Source organism: Periplaneta americana, chromosome 4, assembly GCF_040183065.1.
Source record: "Periplaneta americana isolate PAMFEO1 chromosome 4, P.americana_PAMFEO1_priV1, whole genome shotgun sequence".
Classification (NCBI taxonomy): Eukaryota; Metazoa; Arthropoda; class Insecta; order Blattodea; family Blattidae; genus Periplaneta; species Periplaneta americana.
In genome coordinates this window covers 200,772,762-200,785,179 of record NC_091120.1, presented here as the reverse complement: position 1 = coordinate 200,785,179, position 12,418 = coordinate 200,772,762, and the positions used below count along the sequence as shown (strand labels likewise).

The 12,418-nt window shown below is 37.3% G+C and overlaps 1 protein-coding gene across 6 annotated transcripts in view; it reads left to right on the top strand.

The window, feature by feature from the left end:
* BRWD3 (bromodomain and WD repeat-containing protein) overlaps positions 1–12,418 on the top strand; it is a 79,016-nt gene that overhangs the window by 39,018 nt on the left and 27,580 nt on the right. For all 6 annotated transcript variants that reach the window (XR_011331903.1, XM_069824633.1, XM_069824632.1 and 3 more), the window contains 5 exons: positions 793–943; positions 3,041–3,260; positions 4,963–5,235; positions 7,284–7,514; positions 10,374–10,578. Coding sequence is in view for 5 of the 6 variants with exons in the window: in XM_069824633.1 (XP_069680734.1) it covers positions 793–943; positions 3,041–3,260; positions 4,963–5,235; positions 7,284–7,514; positions 10,374–10,578 (1,080 nt within the window). In the remaining variant the exon portion in view is untranslated. The remainder of the gene's footprint in view (positions 1–792; positions 944–3,040; positions 3,261–4,962; positions 5,236–7,283; positions 7,515–10,373; positions 10,579–12,418) is intronic.

Genomic DNA, 12,418 nt, shown 5'->3' with positions numbered 1-12,418 from the left:
CCAGTGCCAGCTGTCATGCGACACATCACTTCACCGCGATCTGGTCAGTATTCCTGTCACTGCCTGAAAACTGCATGTAGCATAAAGATACATATCCGCCAAAGGAAAAGTATTGCAATGAACAGCCTTCTCATGCCTACGATCAGCAGCCAGTGCCAGCTGTCATGCAACACATCGTCGATCTGGTACATATTCGTCTCAATGGATGAAAACTGCATGTAGCATAAAGATACGTATCCACCAAAAGAACAATATTGCAAAGAACAGTCTTCTTATGCCAACAATCAGCAGCCAGCACCAGCTGTCATGTGACATATCACTTTTCCGCAATCTGGTCAGTATGCCTGTCAGTGCGTAAAGACTGCATGTAGTATAAAGATACGTCTCCACCAAAGGAATAATATTGCAAAAAACATTCTCATGCCTAGAATCATTAGCCAGTGCTAGCTGTCATGTGACACATCACTTCAACTCGATCCGGTCAGTATTCCTGTCAGTGGCTAAAATCTGCATGTGTGTAAAGATACATTTCCACCTAAGTAACAGTATCACTGAATTAGAATCTGAGATGAATTCTTCCTTGCAGCTGCTACATCTCAGAAATTGAGTTCGTTACTTTCACATTAGCACATTTCAATGAGGTCTTAGATAATGACTAATAAGCTTCATGCCTTGGTGTTTGCCTTCTTGGCTTTTGACAGTCATTCTGCTTACTCTGCTGCCTCCCTCAAATAGAGACTTGGGATTGCAGGTGAGGAAGGAAAGTGTGCTGAGTTTTGCTACTGTTTCCAGGGCACCGTGTGGGAATGAGGCGAAGTGGTGACGTGGAGGGTGTGCGACAGTCGAGTGGTAACTGGCAACGTGGTAACAATATCAGCTGGTGCAAGCGAATGCTGGTTCGTAATCTTGATCCTCCCACTCTCCGCTGTATGAAGCACAAGCTGTGAGTAAGATAATGGTCACTCACTGCATATAAACTTTATGTTGTACAAAGTGATCAGTATAAAGTTTTATCATATTAATTAGAATCAGTTTAACAAAATAAACATGTGATTCAGTGTTTAATGGAGAAATAGGGGATAAGAGTGATGACAGAAGTGAGGAGGGGTAGAACTGATTGTAAATTAGTGATGAAAGTGAATGAGTATGATTAAATAGTGTTAGTAAAAGTTAGTTCAAAATTAGGGAAATTTTAGACGATAGGAAGTACTTCAGATATAAGTAAACAATAAAAGTGGTGAGGTGTTCATTAGAAAGAAGGGAAAATTTTAGGGGAGAGGTTAGAAAGCAAATTGAGAGTATGTATATAGTAATAGAGGTAACAAAGGTAAAATAAGATGACAGCACACATCAATGAAAGTTTATTGTAATTAGAAGGTAATGGGGAGCACGAATACAGAGATGTGGTGGCGACCCATTACCAAATAAGAGCTGTAGAATAAATATATCAATATCAATATTAATTAGAATAGATTAATTAATTAATTAATTAATTTGTCTTATCAGAACTGTTACGGTTTTTGAAACAACGATAACACTGAACAACAAGAAGTTTGCTCCGACTTAAAACAGTGTGTCCCTTATGGTTTGGTGTGCACTGAATCCGAAAATGCATCTCTGTATCACGTAAGGTTTTTAAGATATATTATGATTTCACTTTTCGATAACCGCTCCCCCAGGAAAAATCTGGCACAGGTTGGGGGTTGTAAACCAAAGCAAAAGATAATGCATTTTATGAGTTTATGACTTATTTCCGGTTTCTTATAGTTGGCATGTTCTTTCGTACTTCTAATAAATAAACAGATATTGGTCCCTTCTATTCAGTAAATTTCATAACAATTCAAAGTGAGGTCTCCGCAATGAACAAACAAGGGTGAGGTTTTCAGTATTTTAATGAAAAGTTTACCATTTTGAGTGAAGACAAATTAAAAGAGGGCATTTTCATCGATCCAGAAATTCACTAAATTATGGCTGACTCTTTGTTTGAGGAAAAACTTTCCGTTACAGAAAAGTGATATGGCGTGCTTTCAAAGATGTTTGCTCAAATTTCCTTGGAAATTCTAGGGCACACAACTACATAGAACTTCTTGTGAAAACATGTTAAGTGTATATGAGAAAATGGGGTGTAATACAGTCTGTGCGGCTTAAATGGTGGCGTATTTGAATTGTTTGATAATTTAGAAATTTATTTTTTCTCTTATATAATGAAATATAGGTCAGAATAATTTAAATATATTTCAATAAATCTGATACGGTAGTAGTAGCGGTAGCAGTAGTCTGCCACATCCTAATTAATCACATGGTGCCACATTGATAGCAATTGTAATTTTTTATGCCCTTTTCTTTTTTTCTCTCTTGTTTAAAATTTGATATCTATGTTTACATATGTATATATTGTTTTTTTTGAGGATATACTGAGTCCGTAAGGGCTACCCTCAATGGGGAGCAGTTCAATATTATTTATCACATCTGGTAAAATAGTCTGAAACTTCATAAATGTATGTCAGGGATGCAGAACTGGGGAAGAAAAGGGTGGAAGCATGGAGAAAGACTTTGTTCCCCGTCCACAATCCTCCGGCCTTGAATTACGTATCTGTGACTTCCGCAAGCACTCTGAATACATATTTTCTTTCCTCCTACCATATCCAATGACATGTGGAAGTTAAAGGAAAGGTTGAGTCACGTGTTCCTACTTGTGACGTTTGCAACAATTGTAGCACACTTTTGCATCCCTGATCTAGGTCAAATAGTTTTTGTACAAAGTGTACTGATATCTTGGAAAATGCAAGTTTCGGAAAGCACTGTTTAAAGTTAAATGTATATTATTGGTAATTATATTTGAAGAGCACATTTATTGAATGCAATTGTAATAGCAATATCTATAAATTATATATAAAATTGTTTACCAAAGAATGCTCTTTAATATAAGCACATAAATATTTGAAATATTTAACCCTGTTAACGACCAACTTCCAGAAGACGTACAAAATGTTTTAATTTCTATTGTGTTACGGAGTTCTGAATATGAGATAATTTTTAGATTGGCGTTGGGATCACTGGAGCTGGAAACCTACCGACGGGAGCAACGAAGACGTCCCGTGGTGGAAATACAGCCAATTACATTGGAGCCACAGTCTAGGGAGTTCCGTCGAGAGGGTGTGAGCACCCGCAGACAACACCGCAGTGGAGGGCAGCGAACCCAGCACTCATACAGGACTCGGGCTGCGCGAGGGGAACAGCATCTGGCGAGCGAATTTGAGGCAAGTTTTCTACACAGACCTCTAACAGGAAGATGTGAGGTGTCCATCTTTTAAGAAAATATCTAGAGTGCAGAGTTTTTAATTCTTTCTGATCATGTGTAATGTAAGAGGTGTTCTGATGGTTGGTTAGAACCCTGTTTATCCGAACTGAAGGTGGTGGCAACATTAATTTTGATAACATACTTTTTTCGGATAATCCATGGGGGCTAATTTCTATAGTCAAAAGATGCACTTTACTGCAATGCATATGTTCTTCTTCTGACACTTATTTCACACACAGTAATCAGTGATTTTCTTTTGTTTATTTTATTTTATTACTTCCACAACACTTACAAGCAGTTTTATCATGACACTGTTTGATGAGCAGTGTATCAGCTGGTGTAGTTTCCTTTCTTTGTCCAACGAAACTTAAGTCATCATAGAAGGGATTATATTGAGAATCATGTAAGAACAGTTTCTAAAAGGCTAATTTGGCCGTCTCTTCTGTGAAGCTAACTAATACCAGATACCACCAAAGAGGGTAAAATCACAATATTATTTACAATAATAATAATACTAATTAAAAATTGGAAATTTATCCTTTGAAGGGTGGAAAAATTCAAATACCTGGGAGCAACAGTAACAAATATAAATGATACTCGGGAGGAAATTAAACACAGAATAAATATGGGAAATGCCTGTTATTATTCGGTTGAGAAGCTTTTATCATCCAGTCTGTTGTCAAAAAATCTGAAAGTTAGAATTTATAAAACAGTTATATTACTGGTTGTTCTGTATGGTTGTGAAACTTGGACTCTCACTTTGAGAGAGGTACATAGGTTAAGGATGTTTGAGAATAAGGTGCTTAGGAAAATATTTGAGGGATGAAGTTACAGGAGAAAGTTACACAACATAGAGCTGCACGCATTGTATTCTTCACCTGACATAATTAGGAACATTAAATCCAGACGCTTGAGATGGGCTGGGGATGTAGCACGTCTATGAGTGAATCCAGAAATGCATATAGAATGTTAGTTGGGAGGCCGGAGGGAAAAAGACCTTTAGGGAGGCCGAGACGTAGATGGGAGGATAATATTAAAATGGATTTCAATTGAAATTTAAAGTACAATTGCCTATTGCAGTCACAGTGCTGAATTTTGAGCTCTTCTTTGGATGGCCCAAGGATCGCTTCCCATATAGATGGAAATGAAGCATTTGATATTTTGTGTGGAACTACAGTATATGTTACACGTGATTTTTTCATTTGAACGGTAATTTTTATTAAATATATAACCATGTATATAACCAATTATAACTGAAGTTACTGCATGACATCTTCGTTTTTTATGATCCCAGTGAGTGTCTCCTGCTGTTTCTTTCGTAAATTTTGTTTCATTTCCTGTAATTTGATTTACGTCTTTATTTCTCATTGTTCATGCTTCACTTATGAAGAACTGGTGCAGTATAGTACAGATCTTGCTAATATTTTATATAATCTTGTGTGTGTTTTGTATCAGAGAAGTTTTCAATATTCTGTTAATTTTTTCAATTATTTTACTGTATCTACAAATTTTGTGATAAGTTTTCCAATGTAATTTTCAAACTGGATGCTTTCTGTATATTGCACAGTACTGTGCATCGAAATAGTTTTGTCGTGATATTGTATGATATTGGAACGAGAACAATGAAATTTGCTATCTTTTTGATGGTCAACTGTTTTCAGAACCCAGAGAATCTGGATCTGAGCCCCAGTATTACATCTGTGACTGAGGGTGACGGAGATGACTCCTCAGCCCATTCAGAGGATCTCGGTGGCTCAAGTGACTCCAGCACTAGTGACTCAGAGAGTTCAGAGTACTCCGACTGGATAGCGGATGCAGGCGTTAACTTGGAACCTCCCAAACGCAGCAAGAGGCGACCGGCACCCAAGCAGCCCCCACCAACGGAGACAGATGAGAATCGGCGCAGGACACCTCGCACCAAGCAGAGCAAAAAAGTGAGGTTATGAAGCCATCAGTATATACTGTAGTCACACGTTTTTCTTGAATCTTTCATCCTCGGATTCTGTCTTTATGTGAGCTTGACAGAACACGCATTAATGTCCACACCTGTGGAGTAACAGTCAGCACGTCTGGCCGCGAAACCAGGTGGCCCGGTTTCGATTCCCAGTCAGGGCAAGTTACCTGATTGAGGTTTTTTCCGGGGTTTTCCTTCAACCCAATATGAGCAAATGCTGGGTAACTTTCGGTGTTGGACCCCGGACTCATTTCACCGGCATTATCACCTTCATCTCATTCAGACGCTAAATAACCTTAGATGTTGATAAAGCGTCGTAAAATAACCTACTAAAATAAAAAAAAAATAAAAACATGCATTAACAACTTGATAAAATTACATGTCTGTATCACTGGCCTATTCCACAAAGGTATGGTGTTGTACATTACAAATTACTGATGAAAGTTGTTGTAAAGTATGGATTTGTATTTTCCTGTTCCACAAAAGAATTAAAGCGAGTGTTGTACATTACCAATGAATCGATACAAGTGACGTCATATCAAACATATTATGTCATAACATTAAACAGCTGTTTATCTTTGTATTTCATTTGTCGAATATAGGTTATGTTTGTCTCTTTAATCGTATTTTAAGACAGGCTATACTGCAAAGACGTAGTACTGTAATATTTCTATGAATTTCGAGATCCTCAATGTTTTTTATTTTAGTTTACTCCTCTTTGATAATGAAAAATTTATTTCCTTATTATTATCATCATGTTCTTCCGTAATCCCCTCATAATGCTACGTTGTAGTTTCCCATATTAGTCAACAAATGCCATTAATAACGATCTTCACCTCCCAAACTTAATTGTTACGAAATTGCAAACACTGCAAAATTATTGAAATAGTGCCAAAAGAGATGAAATTGTTTCTTTTGAAAGAAATAGAAGCAAGAAAAGATATTCTACACCACATATTAAATTTATCAAAATATATCTTAATATTATGAAATACCGTAAATATATTTAAATAGCACTAGTACATGTATGTGTTAGTTTTCTTTCATTGGTAGAGAATACTTGACAATTCACTAGTAAGTTACAAAGACTATAGTCCCGTCGCCCTAATTTCCGGTCGGTTACATTTAAACGTGTGCGTTTTGTGATTCGCTGATGCATTTCCTAAGGCTCGATAAATACTTAATATAATCGCCCGCCATTTTGGCTCTTTCGTTGGGTTTGCAGAAAGCACACGAGGACGTTATTTGCCGCTCAATTATTTGCTGAATTACAGTGCGTTTGATTTATTATCATAGGAGCTACGACATGATAATGTTTAATGGTGTGGCAAATAGATCCCTCGTCTGGTAGTTCGGCAGCGAAAGAACAAAAATGGCGAACGATACTACCTACCTAGACTTTATAGAGCCTTCACTTCCTAAGACATAAGCAAAGAGGAGGAGTCACTCTGGGAATAACAGCGTCGCGACTATAGTACTTTTGTGGAACACAATCATGAAACTTCATTGGTAATTTGTAAGTATAGAGTGGTAGAGAAGTCTTCTGTGGAACAGAAACTCTAGTATTTGTACTACTTACTAGAGAATTTACTTGTAATGTACAACACCCTACCTATGTGGACTAGGCCTCTGCAGGTAATGTCAGCATTGTTCCTGTTACTGGCTGGCTTTCTATTGCGAAGGAACTAAGCTCTGTCACTGTTAGTATGAAATTCTAGTGGTTTCTATGACACTCCCATTTTGACAAGAAAATATGATTTTACAACATATTTTAATTAATCTGTAATGAGTAAGCAATGACATATAGTTCTGCATTCTTCTTATCTTTCATTTAGCCCGAGGAATGTTTTTATTGGTTAGCACCACTTCTCTAAGAAGATGGTATTTTTATATGGTTTCTGGAGTAACATATTGATGAAACTCATCTACTGTATTTGCATGTGTTCAAATTATTGTAGAATATGTTTTAAAATTGTAAATTATAATGCTTGTTCACAATTGCGATTCTTCCATGTTTTTGTTTCGAAGGTGGTTCCCCCTCCTCCAACTGTGACAAACCTGTCAGAGGTGCCTGAGGCATTCCGTCCCACAGAGTGGCTGTCTGAGGTGATACCCCGCAAAGCGCCCTATTATCCGCAGATGGGCGACGAAATCGTCTACTTCCGGCAGGGTCATCAGCTGTACCTGAACGCTGTTCGAGCCAAGAGCTTGTATGAACTGGGGCCTAGGAGCGAGCCCTGGGCGAGACAGAATATCAGGGTGAGTGTGTTTGGATGAGGCAGCCAACAGCATGATGGACAATGTGTGGCTGTGCATACTTGCTTCTGTAGTGTCATACCTGAAAAATTGTGTGTTAGTAATAACTTGAGGTACAGTATCATCATAATCATCGTCATCATCAAGTTCTATTATACGCCATGATCTCAGGCAAACACCAGTTGGTTCATATCAGAGACAAATAGTCCCTTAAAAATTAGGGTCCAATAATAGTTCCAAAGGGAAAATTATTACTGGAAAGCAAAATTATCACGGCGTGTGTATGGCCCTTCCCTTCTGGCAAAGTCAGAATGTAAAGCATATTATTAGGGCTAGGATTTTAATGACCTATAGATAATGGAAAAATGTCCTAAAAACAATGCATTTATGACCTAAAAATCTTTCAAAAATGCACTTAAAAATGCCCTAAAAATTGATCTTACATAATTGCCTTAGTAGGAAAAGAGGTTTTGTACTACTTAATATTTAGACTGGTATTAAATTAAATTTTACATAATTTATTCTAAGTAGTACTCTTTAATTAATTATTTTATCTGATGTAGTTTCCATGTATGATCGTTCACCTCAGCTTCGGCATGTGGACGTGAGGTCAGCAGTCGGCTGGTTGGTCTTGGCCCTTCATGGGTGTAGCACCATGGATTTACTTTATATACTTTTTAGTTTCCATGTAGTCCACCACAAGGCCACTCTTATCCGGAATTAGCAGGTATAGAGGAGTCTATATTGAAGGGGTGGTTGGACTGGTCCATTACGTGGGGTGTATGACATTTTAATGGCAATATTTGTGTAGAAAAACGATTAAAATATTATACAAAATAATGAGTATTAATGGACAAAATATGTAAAGAAAATATCAAAGGAAATAGACATTATTTTACATTAATAATGGGGATTTATGGCCAAAATAAAATGAAAATGCTTAAAAAATGACCGAATAAAACAAAAGATGCTCTTATATGAGTTGAAACAGGCAAAAAAATGCCCTAACAAATATGTCTTAAAACACTCAGTTTATCACATAACACATAAATACTAATGCAGCTATGTTTCTGGCTTAGTAGAAAAAAGATGCGATTTCATCAAAATCCTAGCCCTACATATTATATACTCCCCATTTCATCTTGGTTGATAGGTCTTTCCCCTCTGTGCATACTCTCCACCATCACTGAAGGGGAAGATGCTGTTGTCCTCTTACAGTGTGCGACTAATTGACTTCAAACACAAAATGACAAATTTTATTATTGAAGATTTTTACCAGTAATCTGTATTTTGAAAATCTATACTAATACGTTTGTATGTAATTTTTATTGCCACACATATATATAACAATTGGCACATTAAAAAACTACTGAGAGCAGAAGATTAAATGGTTTCTTCACCACTAGTTGCTACACTAGAAGATGCACAATAGGACAATCTGCATTGTGTTGCTCTCTCTGACTTGTTAAATACAAACCGACATTCCTTACTTTAATAGTAGTAAGGTTACAAGAATGTCCCACGCCGTGGCATCGCGATATAAGGCAATCCTGCCTAGGCCTCGCGTTACAGAATGCGCGCTGGTTTGAGTCCTCATGGGGGAAGAAATTTTCTCATGAAATTTTGGCCAGTGAATGGGACTGGTGCCCACCCAGCATCGTGATGCACTTGGGGAGCTACAATAGGTAGCGAAATCCGGTTGCAAATACCAGCTATAACGGCTAACCACACGATACCTCCATTCTGGTTGGATGATCGTCCACCTCTTCTTCGGCATGTGAGTGTGAGGCCAGCAGCCGGCCCTTCACGGGCTGTCGCGCCATGGATTAATATTATTTTTTTTAAGATTATAAGAATGGCACTAAGATATACTGAAACAAGTAATTGTCAGACATTTGTGTGGATGTATTTTATATTTCCTTACATACTTTATTGAATATTTTATTTTCTTGTGTGCACAGCTGTGGGGGAGTATAAGAAATAATAGCTACCGCTCTGTTGCTGACTGACTGAGGACAAGAAGAAGGGGAAAGAAATGCCTTTGCATCTTCCCAACTTGTGTGATATATTGTTTACCATTATATGTTACCTGTCACTTCTATGAAGAAAAAGAGATTAAAATTCGAGTTTAAATATTCGTATCAAAATTAATTTATTAATTACGTAAAGAATTTAAACGCATATATACTCCACTGACATCAAATCCAATTGTCTTTCGTGTCAGAGAAATTAGATACTTGTCATACTAGAAGGGATTAATCCTACTTGTCTGTGGTGTAATAATCATGATGAAGATCTGGAACACATTCTTCTATACTGTCCATCCATAAACCACAAAAGAAGTAAATTAAAATCATCAGTACCAGTTGCAGAAGACACAGCCCTGCAGTATATATTGACTACACCCCACCTCTGGCTACTAGCAACAGGCATCTATAATGAACACCGTCCAAAATACCCCTCATTTCTCGTGAAAAACAACAACTGAATAGACTACAGTGGACTATAGTGGACTTTATGTTGTCAGCAAACAGCTGGATACATTAAGAACATTGATTGATACTAGAAGGGATGAATAGTTTCCATGTTTATTTTTTCGACTTTTGGAATCTTCACAAAAGCTGCTCTTGAAAGGAAAAGGAATGTCCAATTTTGCTTAAAATAAAAGTGAGAAATTACGCAGAAAAAAAAAAACCCTGAAAAACATGTTCTAAAACTCAAGGGGTGGAAATTATGCGGGTAAAAACAGTATTCAAAGTTGGAAGCATAATAAATATGGAAGCAGTGACAGTGTAATATATTCTAATTATGTTATTTTACTGCTTGCGGTACAATGAGTGAGGTTTATGTAAACACTTGCAGGCACACGAGCTGGTGAAGGTGATCGGTATCAAGTATGAGATCAGGCCCCCCCGGCTGTGCTGCCTGAAGCTGGCCCTGATGAACGAGGATGGGCGTCTGACTGGCGAGAACTTCACCATCAAGTATCACGACATGGCTGACGTCCTGGATTTCCTGGTGCTGCGGCAGACCTATGAGACTGCACTCGCAAGGCGGTGGAAAGTAGGTGAGTGTTGACAATGAATTCAGATGTGTGCATTTCCTGCTGCATGCTAGTACTGTAACTTACGTTGGATGGACTTGCACAATGGTTTGTTACAGAGGTTTATTTTCAGTTCTTTCATAGTTTCCATAAACTCTACTGCAGAAATCTGGTCACCTTCTATCTTCAGTACCACCTTGTGGAATGTACTAGTTTGTGTAAGAACAAAATTAAACCATACCTCTGAAAGTGGATCTTGGAAAAAACGTTCCAAAATCACTGGACATTTTGTTTGGCTAAGGAAGTAGGACCTTAATCGTTGGTACATGTCAAGAATCCTCTTCACTGCTGGCATGAATGCCAACCATTTGGTTTTACTATACCCAAGGATTATACACAATGTGCACACCACATTCTATTCCAAGTACAGTGAAACCTCGATTTTGGGTTTCTCGATTTAAGATTTACCTCCATTTTGCATTCTTATTTTGCGGTCCCGGCAGAAGTCCCTTATACGCATTGCTATTTTTACCCCAATTTAATGTTTCTCGATTTAGTGTTTTACCCGCATTTAAGAAACGAATTTTTTGTCCCAATAGAGCAAATTATCTTCGATTGTGCGTTTTTTCAGCCTTAAATGCTTATTTCCTTGTTCAAGGTCGTTTCAGTAACAGTTCCTGTTCCTCCCCTTATCTACCATTCGTACCCAGGTAAGATACCTGACGCAACACAGTGCCAGAAACCACGTGTTAATCATCTGCTGCAGTGCATGAGAATCTATTCACAACAAACCATCGCATTAAGACTGAAAGTGGACAATTTTAGGGCTTCTAATGGATGGCTTCATCGCTTTAAGCAGCATGACATTACATACAAAAGTGTGTGTGATGAAAATGCAACTGTTCCAGATGAGTCAGTGGATCATCGGAGAGACAATGTGCTTCATTTGTTATTCAGAGAAAGATGCAATTACTTCAGTAATAATTGAGGAGCTGAGATCAAAAATGAGACTTGTCAGCAATTTTGGGGTATCTGAGTTAAGAGTGCTCTCATATTATATGAGTGATCCTTCATCTTAGAATGTAGGATGTACCCATGGGTAGATCCTTTATCATTTAATGTAAAAATGGAAGTTGTCACTTGCATGGAACATTGTAGAATTCTAGCGTTAAGTTGAAAAACCGGACTTGTCAAGTAACTAGTCCCCTTCTTCTAACAAAGTGTGTCATGCACTTTGAGATACAGTTTTAAACAAAATGAGCCAGCATTCCAAGATTCTGGGAGTGAGTTGTGAGACAGTGAAGGTGACCCAGTTGGATAGAGTTTTACTGAGATGTCAACTTGTTTATAAATATAATTTTGTGCCTTAATGTTTATATAATAATAATACCAAAAAGGATTACCATATTTAATTTATTTACTATTTTTTTACGAAATTATGTTCCTGACGTTGCATACATCAAACTGAAATTTTACAGGAACAGAAACAGAAGTACTTGATGCTCAGCATTGTAACATTTGCCCACATCTTCCTAGATTCTGTAGACTAAATTGAAAGTTCTACTTTCATTTTCAACAAACAGAGTTCACTAATATATAAAACAGAGTAGCTATGTGCAACATTATTATATTAAAACATTGCAAGAAGAAATAAAATGTCGTTTGCAACATTTTTCCGCTTGATATTCAATTGCTGGGTAATTTTCAACATTGTGATGCTAGCAGAAGGGTCTCTTCAGAGCATCTTGTAAGCAATTACAAATCAACTAGCATTAATATCGTTACTTTTTCTTATTTGTATAAAACTTGTTAGGATAATCAAAACTAGTGGGTTTTTGGCAATAATAACATCAAGGAACAACAA